Raw genomic sequence first — 17,411 nt, 5'->3', positions numbered from 1 at the left:
CGTAATATATATATTAAATTTACTTGTTTGCATTTATTGCAGATTTTAAAGTGGTTGGATCAAACAACCAGTTTCTTAATTCTTCGATACCTTGACCGGTCATTCCACTAGTTTCAAATATAGATAATTCTTGCGTAGCTTCCTTTTGTAGACGTGAATAATGAAGTATAAGTAAGGCTTCGTTGCGCATTTGACGATAAGAAAGGTCCATTTTGTTCAATGTTAATGCGATTTTTATATTTCGCAGTCTAGGGTCGAGTAATAATGAGTAAAGTAATACTCCTGCCGCGCTTATTTGGCAAAGATTGCTTGTATCTATTACATAAATAAGCTTCCGTGTCTAAAAAGCAGGATAATAACTTAGAAAATTATCGAAGATTTATTTAAAATTTTCAACCTATATATTTTTATTGTTCATAATCCTTTCGAAAAAAAGATTTACCTTTTCAAAGTAATGTTTCCATATTGGTGCCATACTACCACCTATTTCTTTAATAATCATATCAAATTCTCCGGTACTATTTTTTATTGTAAAAAGATTTATGCCATTCGTAGAAACAGTATGAGTCGCATTATCCATTTCATCTCCTTGTAACCGTTTCATTAAAAATGTTTTACCCGATTTAACAGGACCAAGACAAAGACACATCGTTTACACTATTATACTTATTGAAGGAACATTGAACTTGTTATGTTTTTGTAAATTGATCATGAAACATGAAATTTATATGTACAGGAATGTATTGATTTAACAAACGTGTTTCTATAGAGAATAGATTACTTGTTATATTAGTATCAATTGATTATTCCATTATAAAAGTCTAGAATAACATTTGTGAAATGAAAATTAATAACATAGATTACAGAATATAAATATTATTCCTTAAGTCGATATAATTAGTAAAATTTTAACAAACGATATATGAGATTTGGATATTTCAGTACACGTTTCATAACTTTCGCACAATTTAATATACAAAATTTTAAAATTGTGTACATTACTACTGCTAGTTTACATAAAAAATTTACTCTCAAATAACAAATGTTACGAACTTTGCCAAAGATACGAGAACAATGTTTTATTGTTACATATAACAAATACTAGATAAACAATAAATTAGTAAAGTATAATGTAGTACGTTCAGTGATGTGCATATAAATGATCAGTTTTATAAGTACAATGCGAAATGAACGAAATAATATATGTTAAAGATAAATCAAAATTGCATAGAATTTGTTTGCACACTATGCTTTTTTAAAAAAATTTTACATTTCATGTAATATATAATATAGACAGGTTTTTTTCTTCTTTAACATATACATTTCATTATAATCACATTCTAACATTCTTTGTTAGTAACACCGGTAGAAACACATCTTTCTTTTACTAGTTACTTCATAATAACATAAGATAAAAGGTATAAAATAATTATGAATTACGAAATAATGCCTAAAAAATAACGTAACAGTTGACAAAGAAAGATATAAGTTCAACAAAACGAAATTATTGCAACGGTTCTTATTTGGAAAGATATGCATTCCATCGATGCGATGAAATTCACGCTTCTTATTGATTTAATTTAAATAAATTAAATTGTATTAATTTAAATCAATCTTTTGCATTAATCAAGCAAATTACGAAATGCTGTCAAACCACCTACAAATTTAATATAAAACAATAAATATAATTATTATTAGCATTTACACTTACTGTGTTACTGTTTTATAGGTATATATTCACATAACACTTTAAATATATATCCAAATATAAAAGAAAAAGTAACAAGTGCAAAGGTTCAAAAACTTTGAACGATAAAGGGTGCATTCCTTTGTAATCACGTTTATGTTTCTTGTATCATTATTAAAGAATGCGAAAAAAAGCATTTCGCACATATGTTACGCACAAGGCACAGGAGGCTTACCCCTACTAGCGCAAGTTTACAAAATGGAATAAAGAGCAAGAATTTACCATGTTTTTTGAGTCTACCGATTCTGTCGCAATATTAATAATTTATCTAATTTTCTGTACAAACGTATTTATATATATTACTTATGTGCATTTTCTCGTAAATAAAATGTATATATGTATATATATTACAAAGTAACTCCTCTGAGTCTGTACAATGATTTCATAGGCAGATTGTACTCCAAATTTAATAATCTTTTTCCTCGGAGCACGACTAGACTAGGATCTGTCAAATCAAGCTTGATTCACTTTCTATAGCAAAGATCGTACTTGTCGTGGCATTTGCCATGATTGCAAACGTTTATCTTTGCTACCAGCTATGATCTAGAAAAATAAATGTTTGAATATTAGATTTAATGTAATATTCTAATAGCATTTTAATAGAATATTTTAGATACCTTATTGTCTATGACTTCCATACTTAATAACATATTACCAGGTCCAGGTATACTGCATACAAGTTGATGATCCTAGAATTTGTCTAAAGATTAATACAATTTCTTTCATAGCTAACATTAGTTTTTAAGTTCATACTAACCTTTGTATTAAATACATAAATATTTCCATCATAACAACCAGCAAATAATAGTTGTTTATACAGACGCATGCATACAATTCCTACACCAGCATCATACTGCATTGTTTGTTCGCCATTCTATAAAATAAAAGAATGCAAAGAATGAATTTTACATGATGATGCGGTATTACAATGATAACATGGAAGATTATACAGTAGAATCTCGATTATCCAGACACTTATTATTCAAGTGTTCTATCATCGGAATATTCTATTATCGGTACATTTCGTACTATGTGTGTATGTAATTCATGCAGTATTTACTTCCTTCTATCAAAATTATCGAAGATAACTTTTCAATTCGAACAAACTCTTCACAGCATTTTAGTATGGTATTTACATTTAAAGCCTCACGGCAACAATGTTGTCAGAACGGAAATGGGTAATATTGTCAGTTGAAACAAAATATAAAATCATGAAGAAGTTGAGAAATGGCTAGAATGCAATAAACTTAACACAAAAATATGGTGTTGAAAAATCTACAGTCAGTGGTATAAAAAATAAAGAGTGAACAATAGAAAATTATTTACAGGATATTGACTCATCGGATGCTAGTACTTCCCAAACAAGTTCAAAACTGGCAAAAAATAATGATTTCGACACGATTCGTTACTAGTGGTTTCTACAATGTAGACATAAAGAAATACCTATATCAGGGCCGGTTATATACGAGGAAGCTTGGCAGTTTAATGAAAAATTAAATGGAAATCCTAATTTTCACCAAAGTTTAAATTACGTCACAGTATTCATCAAATGAACATTAGTGGAGAAAAACTTTTTCGTGGGCTTGCAGCGCTGCATAACATACCAGAATGCGAAAATCGTAGCAGAACTGATGTAAAAGGTTGACTTGAATTTGATAAGAAATATAATATTGGCATACAAGTATGTACCAATGAAATTCTTCAAAGTGTTAATAACAAAACTATGGATCAAGAAGTGGATTATTATATTATCCGAATATATCTATCTCCTTATTAATTCCTATAATCGAGATTGTATTGTACCTACGTATATTATTTTTACAAACCGTAAAATCAAAGACAAGTATAGATGTGCTACTTGTACCACAATAAATCAAATGATTATCACGCATCAAACTATACACAGTGTGACTTTTCTGACCACAAATTGTCCGAAGAAATAGGCCATTTTGAGCATCTCGTATCGTTATCGGTTGACTACGTGATGCTACGATAAGAACTCTTCGTGGACCCTCGTTAGTTGCTTTTAAAGCTAATACAGACTTATCTGAGAACTGTATGCTGTTTCCTTTAATTGTACCTGACTGAAATATTTATACATTTTTTGTTACAAAAACGATATTCATACATATTCGATAAAAACAATTTTATACATAACATTTTTCAACGAACCTTTATATGATAGCGAGATACATGCCCTGATTTAGTACCAATAAAAATTATTCCCCATGCTTCATCCATACATTGTATGGGGCTACCTATATCTGCTGTATCTCTCACTTGTACTCCAGTCTAATGAAATTTATTTATAATAAATAATAATATGTGGCAAAAGGAGTTAATAACATGTATGTATTATGCTAAATTAATAAACTTGTTACTGTTACCATTATGTTGTAACATCGTAAGGTTCCATCCAATGAACCAGAGAACATCCATTCTTTGCTAATATCTGTGCTAGTTGTATTGTATACATATAAACAAGTTACTGCTGCTTGATGACCTTTATAGATGTTTAATATTCCATTAGATGCTTGATTGTACCTGTATATTCTGCCATCTTCACTTGCGGCTAGGAATGAATTCTCAAAAACCTAGAAAAAATACTTCCCTGTTATTAAGTTGTAAAATTTAATCTAACTTATAGAATTCTGATAAAAGTTATTTATAGTGGTAATAGTTTCATGATTATAGATAAAAAGAGAAATAACGCTATTTCCTTGTATTTTTACATTTGTATATATCATATACCAATAGAACACTTTATATGATAAAATAAATATTTTATGAAAAATAAAATATAATAGCAAAAAAGTATAATGGTTCTATACAAACTAAGACCATAATACAATTTCTTTGTCTCAAAGAATATTTGGATCTACTATGTTATAAAAAAGAAGAGAAAGTATCACGGAGTTTGATGCCAAAAAATAAAAATATTTATGTATTACTTTAATACATACTTTCATGTCATTATTTCTTTCTATTACGACGCTTCCGTTTCTTTACCTTAATATCTAAAATAGGACCTTTATGAACCGTATATTGCGTCCTCAGTAGTTCTTTATCTTCATTTGTATCTATTGCAGTCAATGTTGATCCAGACTTGCTGTGTTGTTGATTCTTAGTAACTATCGTTTTTTCTTCCACAATTTCAATATCTGGCTTATCACAATTCTGTATAATGTCTACAGTAATAGGTTCCTTCACTAAAACTGGCATAACTTCGATATCAGGGTCTGCACATTCTTCTCTATCATTTACAGATGAATCCATATTTGCAGATCTTGGTATTTTCTTAATTTTAATGGAACTTATTTGATCATTAACAAGTCGTGTTGTATCGTCGAATTTTTTAATCAATGTTGAAGTCTGACTTCGTGGTAATTCACTCAATGATGTTGTCTTGCATACAGTAGGCAAATCTTTGGTTGATGTTGATTCCATAAGACTTACGGAAGAATCCATTTGAATAGAGTTAGGATAGACATATGTGTTAATTTTGGATATTCCATACTTTTGTAATACGTCTAAGCTTACATTCGGATTCAAAATCGTATGTCTACAATCTACTATCTGTACCACGCAATTCATCATTTCGGACATTGTATGTTTTTTGTGTCTTTTAATTCTTTTTAAAGATCCATTACTTGAATTCAATTCGTGTGCCACAACTTCAATTTCTGAAAGAATAGGCGTGCGTCGCTTCCTGTTCGTTATTGGCTTTTGAATATTACGATTCCTTCTAGTATTTACTAATATAGTTTCGACTTCTTCGTATGGTGATGTACTTGGAAACTGCATCCTGAAATTCTTTTCCTCTTGCTCAGCATTTGGGACGGTTACATCAATCTCTACTTTTATACGTTTCATAGGTTCTTCGGCATATCTCGAGCTTCGTCGAACAGCAGTCTTGCTGCTTCCTTTCTTATGCTTAAACGATTTCTTACTTAATACTTCATCGCTTTTTAATGCTTCTGTATTCTCAGTAAAAGAAGAAACAGATGCGCACTTCTTATTATTATTTTCTTCGCATGCAGTCTTATCAAATCGCTCAATATCTTTTCTTTTATGTGATTCTTTACGTTCTTTGAGACTTATAAAACGTTTATTTTGAGGTATACAATCGAATTCTTCAACAGTATTGTCAACATTATTATCTTTATCGTACAAAACTAAGGAATCTTGCATATTTGCTTCGTTTACGTTTTCTAGTTTAAAACCAAATTTATCCTTTGATGCAGTTTCATCCATAATAGCAATATTTTTATCATTGTTAGATTCAGTTGAAGCATCATAATTATTTCGAGTATCTTCAGATGTTCTTACGAATTGACTGTTAGTAGGTTCCTGTATTGCAATATTCTCATCAGTATTACTTAGTTTGTTTTGCAAAGTAGACTCCATAGTTTCCATATTAGTTTTTCTTTCAGCTTTTTTCGAATATTCCAAGACGTTCGAGATATTCTGACCATCGCGAATATTATTTGAATTTGATTCCGTAAGACACGAATCTGAATCTTTTATTGAGGTCGACCGATTGATTTTTACATTATCATTTTCTACAGCTTGCTGTACAAAGGATTTTACTAAATTTGCTTCGATATTCATAGATGTATCATCTGTACATGTTTCGGATAAATTCATTACAATTTTTGATGACACACTGATTTCCAAATCTTGTTGGAAGTATTCATTATTTAAAAATTCTTGCGATTTACTAGATAACATTTGTAAATCATCTTTCTTCGAAACATTATTCCTTTCATTTTTATTGTCAGAAATGTTAACATCGACCAATGGTTCGATGCAAACTTCTTTAATATTTCTTAGTGAGGAATTTATAATCTGTTTCTCCTTATCGTCTCTAAATTCAGAGTTTACCTCTGGGTTTGGTATAACGGATACGACATCTTCAAAGCAATTAGTTAATCGTTTTTCTGATGACTCTACATAAAGATCTTCTGTTCTGTTTTCTGCTACTGCGTTTATCACTTCAACTACGTTTTTCCATAATTGTGGATCATCACCTGTTTGTTGTTTAGTTTGCTGTACGAAAGAATCCAGTAATTGTTTCTTTTGATGCAATTTTTTAGCATATAGAGCTGACAGTGGTAACTCCTCCTCATCAGGAGTTAGAGTATTCACAATCTGTAACAAATTCTCTAATTTTTTCTTTTTCTTTCTTCGCGCATCGGCTCTTATTCTTCGCGTTTTCGCAATTTCTTTCTTATACGTTTCCTCTAACAAAGCAAGGCCAGTGTTTGATTTCTTTTGATCATCTGTGGTTGGATTCTGAAGAAGAGAATCCCAAGTACTATCATCCGAATATATCGATGACCTTTCTGGTGTTTTGTTCTCCATTGATTTTTTTGCTAAATCTACATCATTACTTGTCTTGTTTGAGGTTTCATGTTTTTCTTCGCAATCTTTTGTTAAATAATTTTCTTTGTTAAGCTCTGGTACTTTTATTTCAATAGTACCTTCATTGAGTATTTGAGGTTCCACAGATTCAATGTTTTCAGCCTCTTGAGATTTAATTATATCTTTATTGATATCTTCTTGGAATATAGTTTCATTCACTGAAACCTGATCAGAATTTTGTTCTATTGTTGTTCGTTTCGTATTGATTTTTTTAAGCGTTACTTTTATTACGTTATTAACTTGTTTTTTCTCTGTAACTGTACTTTGTGTGTCCTTGTTGCATACATTTTGACTGTCTGATTTATTTTCCGATCTTTTAACTGCTCTTTCAGAGCTTTGTCTCTTTCTTTTTTTAGATGATTTAGTATCTTCGGCATGATATGCGATCTCTTCATCATCGGAACCACAAGTAGAAGTACAACTTTCCCTTTTCTCTGCATGATGATCATGTTTATACAATGTCTTAGATTTATTTGGCTGTATCGGATTAATCGGAGTGTCTTTTGTAGGTAAACTTCCTATAGTTACTTTGGCACATTGATTTGCTACGGGAAGTAATTGTGTCATTAACACGGATGGAGTTTGAGGTCTAATTACTGACGTTTCAACTTTTTTCTCTTCGTGCGTCACGTTATTTTGTTGCAAATTATTGTCGTTCGATGAAGTATCGTTTGTTAACATTTGATAGAGGGTCATCTTTTCTGTCATTAATTTATGGATTTCAACATCGATTTCGATCATCCTAGCCATGACAGCTTCTTTCATGGTTGGATATTTAATTTTTACAGTATCTGCTTCCTTCATTGCTTCCTTTACTATCTTCTTTGAAATAGTAGGCTTCCGTTTCTTTTTCAATTTATTGTTTATGTTATTTAAAGTCTTATTCTTATTTTTTTGATTCAATTTATTCGAAATTCGTGCCTCGTATTCTTTATTACAATTGATAGATAAATTTCTATCAATGGACGTGCTTATTTCGCAAGGAACTGATATTTGCTTATCTAGCAAATTATTATCCACTTGCTGTTGTTTCTTCAGTTCTAGAAATTCTTTATTTGCTTCAGGTATTGATGCAGTATTCCAAAAGTTCTCTATGGACTTTCTCCTGGCAATTTTTATTGGAACATTTAAATTTTGTGAGCTTTCACCTTCAAGGGATGTAACAACTGGTTCGGTTGCACAAGAAGATTGAAGATTATGTAATAAATTATCCTCTGATACATCGGTACAATGTTCATTCTTTTCTTCGATTCTTATTTCTGTAATCGATGATAGTTCGATCGTTGCACATTTTTGAGAAATATTTTCAGATGTTGCATTAATAATATTTTGTGGATATTCTTCTGAAATTTCTGAATTAATTGAATCAATAGGTTTAGTAGTTTTTAATATCTTTGAATTTTCTTCTAAATTCTCGTTTGATGGAGATATAGGAAAAGATAGATTTGTAGTATTCACAGTCTTCTCTGCAGCCACAAATAACTCTGATGGAAAAACAGCAGTAGTTTTTTCAGACAACGTAGATTTCTCATTTTCACGCGTAGATGTTATATTAGTTTGATCTTGTTTCCCATCGTGATTGTTCTTATCTAAAACTTCTGACAACTTGTTAAAAGCTATTGAGTTAAAACTTGATGATTTAATATCACTCGTCAAATTCTCTTGTTTCTGCAATGATTTAGTCGTAAAAATATCTGCATCTCGCGCAATGCAATCTTCAAGATCTAAATCAAGAGAGCTCAATTTCTTGATCGATTTTTCATCTGTATCATCTATATATTCGTCTAAAACAATAAATGACTGGCTATCATCGTCAAGTGTATCGTGATGATTGTCTATGTTAGTTAGAAATAAAAATTTCGGCTGAGCAGAAAGGTTGTAAGTTTGACCATTTTTCATTGTTATATCTTTATCCTTAATTTCCAACGTCGTATCATCAATCTTGGTATTATCTTTCACATTCACGCTATGATCTATCGTTTTTTCTGTAACATTTTGTTGCTCTTTTGCTAAATTAGAAGTTGGGAATATTTCGTTTCCTTCGTCCATTTTCTCGGAAGAATCTTCGTCGCCATCTTTCTTTTCCTCTTTCGATTCTATAATGGGTTTATCATTGATACATGTTTGTAAGCGTTGCTTAGGATCTTTATATTCTTTTATTGTGTTTTCTTTGATATTTGCGTTGTTCATCTTTGTATGATATAATAGAGATGCTTGACAAATATCATTATCGATGGTATCCGCGAGAAAACCCTTAAACGGGCTACTCCGACTATCTGGAGATTTCGCTTCGTTTTTACCACGTACTTTACTATAATCTTCCAAAGTTTTTAATTTTTGGCTTAACTGAGATATAGTCCTATCCTGCTCTTCTACAACATTCGTTTCTACATTTATATCATCGTTTTTAACAATAGCTTTCGAATGGATTCTCGTATCCAAAGTAGAATTATCAGCGGCTTTGGAATTTTGCAAATGTTTAATATTAATTGTATCAACATCGATTTGTTCGCTTAACGAATGAGATTCTTCGCTAACATAGTTCGAAACAAGAGGTGGTGTACTTGTCATACATTTTTCAGTGCGAATTGATTGAATATGACCAATAGACGTTGAGCCTAGCGATGACATGTCGTTACATATATCCTTTTGTTTGTTCAAGCTTACAGCAGACATAGATTCAGCGAACGCACTCACTTCATTGACTTCAATTGTATGTTCTCCCATTTCTTTATCTGATTCATCATTTTTTTTTGCATTTTCCGAGCTTATTAAGTTTTGGTCCTGGGTTCTCGCCATTTCTTCATTTAAAACCTGCTGGTTTGAAATAATTATTTCATTATCTTGTAGCGTAACATCTTCATTAATGCTTACTGTTTCTCTGTTACTATCAGTGAGCACTTGGTCGTTTTGTCTTACCACGGAATGAGTATTAACTTGTTTTTGTAGAGTTTTGCTATCAATTATCACTTCTGCGTTTCCCGAGCACGTTTCAACAGTTTGAAGTTTAGATAAATTTTCATGAATATTATGACTGCTTGTTTTTTTAACTTCACTTTGATCGGCGGCATGTGAACTTACAATCGGTACTTTTTTATTACCATCAGGCGTCTTTTTATGCGAATGTTTTTCTACAGGGTTTTCTTCTATCGATTTAGATTCATTCGGCTTCGAATTCTTTTTCTTTTTTTCACACGATTTCTTAGCTTTCTCTTTCTTCAACTTCAATTCTTTACTTCCCTCTGATCGAATATTTTTAAACTTAGAGGAGTCAACATCTGAAATTGGTTTCTTTGGCTTTTTCTCTGATTCAAATTTTGATTTCTTTTTATCCGGAAATTCGTCGAATTCTTGCTTGGAAATTACTTTCAACAAGGATTTGTTATCATTTTTGCGTTCCATACATTTTACAGAGTCTTTCAAAATGTTTGAATCAATATCTATGCATCGATTTTCATTCTTCTCGTTGAAGTTTTTCGGTTGTATAGAAATCACGGCTTCTTTAGTTTCTTGCGCGACATCCATGGTCTGATGCTCTTCTTCTAAATTATTCTTCTCTCTGGCCTCTTCTTTATCAGAACCCTCCGAAGTAGGCGTATTCGTTGATCTTACCGTAGTTAATCGTGGATCCGTTAGTTGTGCTTTATTTGTATTAATTTCAGTTTTTATTTCGCTTATTGCTTTTAACGATTCAACGTTAGATTCATCAGTAGGTAGAGAATGGTGAAATTCTCGAATCAACGAAGCAGAATTTGCAGGAGCCTGTTTTAACGCGCCTAGTTCCTTCAAACGTCTCTGCAACGCGCGCTCTTTATATGCTTTTATGTCTATCTTCTTATAACCGCCACTCTTGTTTTCCACCGAGTAAGTAACTTTTTGATCAACAGACTGATTATTCGTACTAGTATCAAGAACAAGATTTGAATTACTATGGGTTGTAAATGACATTATATGTGTTGTGTTATTATCACTGATAGCTTCGCTGTGCGATTGAATAGACGGAGATGATTCTTCAGTAATTAAAGGTATATTAGTTTGATCTAAAGAGATATTCATAGATAAAATTCCGTCTATCCGTTCGTTATTATTTGTTGCTATTTCGTAATCTCTATTCATTTCCAGAAGATCTTTCGTCTTTTCGTTATCTACATTCACTGTATTATTCTTTGTAAATTCCGTTACTTTCTCCATAATTTGCCTCTGTTCCGCATTATTGGATTCTGGCATTTGTTTGAGTTGTGCTTTAGTTTTCGGTTGCGTCACTACAGAAACAATCGTGGGTTTGTTCTTAGGTTGTGACGATACGGTCTCACAAGTAACAGGAAGTACAGTGCAGTCTTCCTCTGTCTGTAAACTTCGCAATTTAGTTGGTGAGTCAACTGACTTATTAACCGAAGTATTATTAGTTCTGTCGTTCAATGAAGCATTCTCCTCGAACGAACTCATCGATTCCTCTTTGACGATTACTTCTTTCTTGATCTCATCCTCTGTCAGTACCCGAAACTCTTCGGTCTGTTCGCTAGATTTTGACGAACCCGAATAAGAATTCCTTTTCCTCTTTTTTCTCTTCTCTTTCCTCCGTTTCTCTTTCTTGTCTTTTTTCCTTTTTTCACGTTTGCGAGATTTTCTTTCCTTATGTTTACTCTTTTCTTTCCATTCCTTTTCTATCTCAGCGACTACTTCATCTCTGATGGTTTCATTGAGCGATTTTTGCTTCGCGATCTTTTCCTTTTCTTTTATTACTTTCAACAATTTTGTCACGTTGGGAGAAACAATTTCCTCGTCACTGTCGCTGAAATTACTTGAACTGGTCTCGCTACTACTTGTCGATTCTTCTGCTGTTTGTAGTTCTTCCATCTCGCTAGGACCGCTAATACACCTATCTAAATTATGCACAGAAACTTCGCGGGTTAAAGGACTTATGCTTAAATGTCTCATTGGTGAATCCGACAAGCAGTATCTCGGAGCGCGATTATTTCTCTCATATTTGCTTAAATTTTCTGCGCTGTTAGAGGTATTTTTTCGCACAATAATTGAAGCTACCAAAGTGTTAGTTAGCCCATACTTCGCTTCCCATTCTTCTTTCGTTAAATTCCTAAATGTATCCGGATCCTCTCGCTCCTTTCTCTTCCATCTTTCATACCTTTCGTGTTTAGACACGTGACGCATGTTGCGATCTTCGGAACTGGATTTACGCGCTCTTAAGTGATCTATATTCGCGTTACTTTTACCTAACTGTTTGACTCGCGCGATCCCAGCTGAAAAAATATCATCGAGATCAGCTACTGTTTTGTTAGGAATCTGTGAGAAAGTGTTATACTTAGAAGCTTCTGTTATTGTTTGAACCAGTGGAGCACCTGAACCTGTATCAATGCTCTTCTCCAGTTCCACAGGCAAACTCGTGTTTGATAAACTCTTCGTTCTCTCTGTTACTTGAAACAATATATCATCCAAGTCAGCTTCATTAAATAGTGGTTGCTGTTGTTTTTTATGCGCATTCTCGATTTCGCGATCATTTGATAGTGATCGATGCGACGAATTTGTATCCTGCCGTAAAATATTAACATTCGATTCTGTGTCCAAGGAATAGTGAGTAGATTCTTCTTTACTATATATAGATTTATCTTCTGCATGTTCTTCGTTTTGAGGATCTTGATACTCAGCAGAAGATGGGATTCTTAGACTCTCCTCCCTTACATCCTCACACGAATGTACTCCCAGATTTTCGTTCTGATTTATAATTTTAATCTCTTCGACATCGGCATTTTGACTTTCGGATAATTCAGTATCAAACGGTATATCAAGTTGTAAAACTTCGCTCAAATGATGAATAAATTCTGTAGGTAAGTCCGTAATACCGACAACAGCGCTTGGATCTAACATCGCGTTCAATTGATTCATAAATTCTATTCTATCGTATTCTTTCATTTTCTCGTCTTCCATGTTTCTCAGTTCTAAAGAAAGAGACGACCTTCTTTCTTTCACCAGATGTTCCATTGCAATATCAAACTTACGAAGACTCGAATTATTGACCATATTGCAAATATCGTTTTTACTCATTTTCAAGAAACGACTGATCACTCTTTTCTTCCATAAAGCTTCTGGAGTAAAAACCTTTTTCTTTCCAGATTCTTTTTTTAATTTTTGATTTGTTTGAATATCTATATCATTAGATGTTAGTGCTGTATTCGAAGAATGCGCATGTAATTTTTCCAAATCTCCGTAATTTTTAGAACGATAACATGTATCATTTGATTTTTCATGTATAGGGATGACTTGTGGATCAGCATTTTTGTTAATTTTCGCCTCTTTTTGTTTATTCTTATTTTGATTCGTGTTATTTTTACTTTCAGAAGAATGCTTCCTAGAGTGAGCCCTCTCTTTATTTGAATTTTGAATTGCACTCTGTTGCGAGATTTCTCTGTTTTCAGGAATATTTATAACAGTCCTATGCCACTCTTCCGGTTTATGTATTTTCTTTATTTTGGAGTTTAAGTTGAATACCACCTTGGGTCTTATTTGATCACTTACCAATAATGCATTTTCGGTATTTTTACTCTGATTTTGTACACTTTGTCCCTCATCTATTGTCTTGATATCCTCTTGTTTCTCACAAATTAATTCTGGTCCACAGACTACATTTTGTATACTTTTCTTATTCCTAGATTTTTTTTGTTTTCTTGTATTACTTGTATTTCCTTCCTCTACTGACAAAGAACGATGTATACTTTCGATTGGTATTGGAATTTTGGATGGTGTCAATGGTAATTCAGAAACTGCAGGTTTATCTTTATCGTCTGTTTCTTCTATCAAGTTTATTATTTTCTTTGCAAATTTCATTGTTTCTTGCATATCTTCTAACCCATAATCCATGTTTGTGCTTTGATTAGGATTGGTATTTCCTCCCACTGAAGGTTCTTTTGGTGGCGGTAGAAGAACTTGAGTGATATTCGTAGGAGGTAGAGGCAATGGAATTTCCCTTATTACTTCTTGTCCACTACTTGTTTGTGATACTACAGATGAAAAATTCATCTGTACATTGGAAATAAAAGGTTGACGCGATGGTATGTTTATAGGTGGTAATTGTGCAAAATTTGATACAATGGGACCAGTGTTAAAATCCGATGCTGGTGATGTGTCCATTAAATTCAGTGGCACTGTAGTTGACCTAGATGCATCTAAAGATACAAGTAGATTAGAACATTCTTGAGATGAAAGTCGCGGATTGAAAATTGGTGGAGGTTGGAAGGTTTCCTTCCTTTTATGAATTTTTGGCGGTGGGTGTTGAGGATTAAATTCAGGTATTTTTTCATTATTTGTTACTGAGACGTCTGAAATTCTCGGAGGTGTTCCCCTGAGATCAAAGGTCGGCGATTGTTGTATAACTTTTAAATTATTTTGACAAGTACTTAATGTTTGAGCTTTCAAATCTAAAGAGGGCATAGACTGTACACTTTCTTGTTTACTAGATGGTTCAGTACCTGATTTTGATCTTATATTTGGTGGAGGTTCGCTTGGATCAAAAGCAGGAGGCAAATCATTAGAAGAAAATATTGCTATTGAATTGTGCTGACAGTCATGGTTTAAAACAGGTACATTATGCGTAAATGGTGGTGGTGCTCGTGGATCAAATCCAACTGGAACTAAATCAGTTGTTTTAAATGATTTAACATGTCTTTGTTGAGGTATTCGATTACCATGAAAGAGTAATCTCTGTGATCCTCTAAAAAATGAATTTTTTCCATTCTGTTGGAAAACCCAATGGCCTCTAGGCTCCCCAATCCTTGGAGTTAACCTTGGAGATATATTAAAGAACTTTGATTGAAAAATAGGTGGATTATTTAATTTCTTATCATCATTTAATTTATTTGCTTCATAATTTGAATATGTTGAAGATGTAGAATCACAGACACTGTTTGAATGAATTTCTTCATTAGATGGTAGAAAATTAAGTGATCTCTTTCGAGAACAATCAGATATATTTTCCAAATTTTGATGAATTATCTCTTGGGATACATTTCTTTGTAAATTATTTTGAATTTGATTATCTTCAAGCAGCTTTGTTTCTGTGTGATTATTATGTTGTATATTGATGTTAGTATCCTGTGTGTTATCTCTATTTGAATCTTGTATATCTACTTGCACAGTGTTTTGATTTTGTGGAAAATCTGTCTTTAACTCATTTTGATCATCTGTAGTTGATACTGATATAGAACTTGTTTCTACATCATTAACATTTAAAGCTCTTTCTGGCAGTGAAATATTTACTGAATCTGTGGGTAATAAATTTGTTATATTCTCATCTAAATTCAAAGTTAATAACTTTTCATTACCATTATTTGAGTTTGAAGATATCAAACTTTCTGTGATATTATTACCTTGCAATTGTAAGTTTTCTATGTTGCATTTAAAATCAGGCAATTCGTTATGTATTTGTTCATGACATTTATCATCTTCCAATAACATATTTGACTGTTTGAAGTCATCTTTGTCATATGGATCCAAGATGATTAGGGATTCTTCTTCATCTATAATTGTAATTTCATTATTTGTACTTATTACATTATCTGTAGACTTCTTCTCAAAATTAATTGAAATCTCATTATTAGATTCACTATCTACATTTCCAAATTTTAAATTATTACAATCAATCCTGCCTATATCTTTAAGGTCAGTGAATGTCAAGTTAAGTTCAGGTGGTTCGTGTCTAAGCTCAGGGATAATTTTATTTCGAGTATTTTCTTCTTCAGAACCATTATTTGGTAATATAGGCAAATCATCTTCCAAAAAATTTGTAATTTCTTGTTCTGTTATAGAGGATAATTTTTTCTTTAATTTGTCAGCTGTTTCTGCAATCTTTTGCTGACGTTCTTCTTCAGAACCAAGCAAGGGGGTTTGCGGTACTGATACAGGCTTATCTTCAATTAATTCTTCATGGGGTAATAATGCTGTATGTATAGGATTTCTTATAAAGCCCATATGAAATTGAGATGATGTTGGTCTACCAGGCCCAGAAAATCTTATTATTCCACGACCACCTATTGTTCTACCCCTGCTATTTGGTCGATATTGTAAATTTCCTCTATATTGCAAATGAAAATTTTTATTCTGCTGCCATGGTGTAAAATTTGGACGTTCTATCCATTTCTCAGGACCAGGTAACCTATGTGGTGGTCGTGGATGATTAAAACTAGGATGTGGAAATCTGGGAACATTAAAGCCATTGGCTGGACCATTTGTACGAGCACCTCGTGGTCCAAAGCTTCTTCCACGATATCCACTGCTGCTCATCACACTGTTAATTATGATACTTTAATTATCACAGTGCATTTGAGTCTACAGTTCTGTTCACTGTCATACGACCCTTAAAATGCACTAAACCTATTATATTAATGTTTATATGCTGCATAGTTTATTTAATTAGGGTCTTCTTATTTTGGAAAATGAAATACTTTAAAGAAATCTGTACATTTAAAGTAATGTTCATTCTAATGCTTCATCAAGTTACTAACACAAACTTTAAAATATTACAACCTATTACTATACATAATAAATTAAAGCCCTCTGCAAAATATACAGAAAGGACTATCCTTTTTTTATTTCTCAATCTTCTTTTCACTCCTTACGTTTTTACGGTTAATATTAAATTCTTATGATTTTTAATTGCAACAATGTGTGTGTGTATGTGTGTGCGTGCGCGCGTGTGTCACAATTAGTGTACACTCATTATCCTCGAATTATTGCAAGAAAAATATAGAATCTCCGCAACGTTAGCGAAACAATAATAAAACGACGTGTACTTATTATTCAAATATAATCGCCATGTTGCACAATCAGTTTCACTAATCTCGATAAACAATACGTATACTTCGCTGTCAGATAGTTACGTTAAACTTAACTACTTTTAGAAAATGTCAACTTCTTAATGTGATAGTCAATGTTCAAGCACTATCGCGTGTCGTGCGATTATAGCAAATATGTTTCGATACACAATCACCGCGTATTCTATTCATTTAATTACATCTTCACTGTTCATGTTTAAAAACCTAAATTCAGTCACGAACTGACTAACAATTCAGATTGTTCACATTCGTTGTCAACTTTAATATAGCAATGCTCTTTACAAAGTCCACTTTTTATAAAGTGAAAACCTTATAATCTCAATAACATTGATGGGAATTAATATGTAAGATAAGCAATCGATAGAATTTCAATCATTATAAATCGTTATAAATCATTT

The 17,411-nt window shown here is 32.3% G+C and overlaps 2 protein-coding genes across 4 annotated transcripts; both read right to left on the bottom strand.

The window, feature by feature from the left end:
• Nucleotides 1-7: 7 nt before the first annotated feature.
• Nucleotides 8-803, bottom strand: LOC105665774 (ADP-ribosylation factor-like protein 16). The gene is made up of 2 exons (XM_012308963.3): nucleotides 443-803; nucleotides 8-340 (listed from the first exon to the last, which is right to left on the bottom strand). The coding sequence occupies exons 1-2, from the start codon at nucleotides 647-649 to the stop codon at nucleotides 20-22; spliced, it is 528 nt and encodes a 175-aa protein (XP_012164353.1). The 5' UTR covers nucleotides 650-803; the 3' UTR covers nucleotides 8-19.
• Nucleotides 804-2,071: 1,268 nt separating this feature from the next.
• Nucleotides 2,072-17,328, bottom strand: LOC100650401 (uncharacterized protein PF3D7_1120600). Of its 3 annotated transcripts, XM_012308962.3 has the most exons (8): nucleotides 15,550-17,326; nucleotides 4,757-15,444; nucleotides 4,135-4,341; nucleotides 3,920-4,039; nucleotides 3,574-3,831; nucleotides 2,505-2,621; nucleotides 2,365-2,436; nucleotides 2,072-2,290 (listed from the first exon to the last, which is right to left on the bottom strand). In XM_012308962.3, the coding sequence occupies exons 1-8, from the start codon at nucleotides 16,460-16,462 to the stop codon at nucleotides 2,219-2,221; spliced, it is 12,447 nt and encodes a 4,148-aa protein (XP_012164352.3). In that variant the 5' UTR covers nucleotides 16,463-17,326; the 3' UTR covers nucleotides 2,072-2,218. The 3 variants fall into 3 exon arrangements, with proteins under 3 accessions (XP_012164352.3, XP_048261820.1, XP_048261821.1); XM_048405863.1 differs by having other exon boundaries at nucleotides 4,757-17,326; XM_048405864.1 differs by lacking the exons at nucleotides 2,072-2,290; nucleotides 2,365-2,436; nucleotides 2,505-2,621; nucleotides 3,574-3,831; nucleotides 3,920-4,039 and having other exon boundaries at nucleotides 4,202-4,341; nucleotides 4,711-17,328.
• Nucleotides 17,329-17,411: the final 83 nt, after the last annotated feature.

Source organism: Bombus terrestris, chromosome 5 (genome assembly GCF_910591885.1).
Source record: "Bombus terrestris chromosome 5, iyBomTerr1.2, whole genome shotgun sequence".
Classification (NCBI taxonomy): domain Eukaryota; kingdom Metazoa; phylum Arthropoda; class Insecta; order Hymenoptera; family Apidae; genus Bombus; species Bombus terrestris.
Note: the sequence above shows the minus strand (reverse complement) of the source record. Positions and strands in the feature narration are given on the sequence as shown.

Coding starts and splice junctions, on each gene's coding strand:
- LOC100650401 (XM_048405863.1), bottom strand. CDS start 16,462: ATGAGCAGCAGTGGATATCGTGGAAGAAGCTTTGGACCACGAGGTGCT. Junction 4,342..4,756: donor GTCCTATTTTAGATATTAAG/GTAAAGAAACGG, acceptor TATTTTTTCTAG/GTTTTTGAGAATTCATTCCT. Junction 4,040..4,134: donor TACGATGTTACAACATAATG/GTAACAGTAACA, acceptor AAATTTCATTAG/ACTGGAGTACAAGTGAGAGA.
- LOC105665774 (XM_012308963.3), bottom strand. CDS start 649: ATGTGTCTTTGTCTTGGTCCTGTTAAATCGGGTAAAACATTTTTAATG. Junction 341..442: donor GGAAACATTACTTTGAAAAG/GTAAATCTTTTT, acceptor CCTGCTTTTTAG/ACACGGAAGCTTATTTATGT.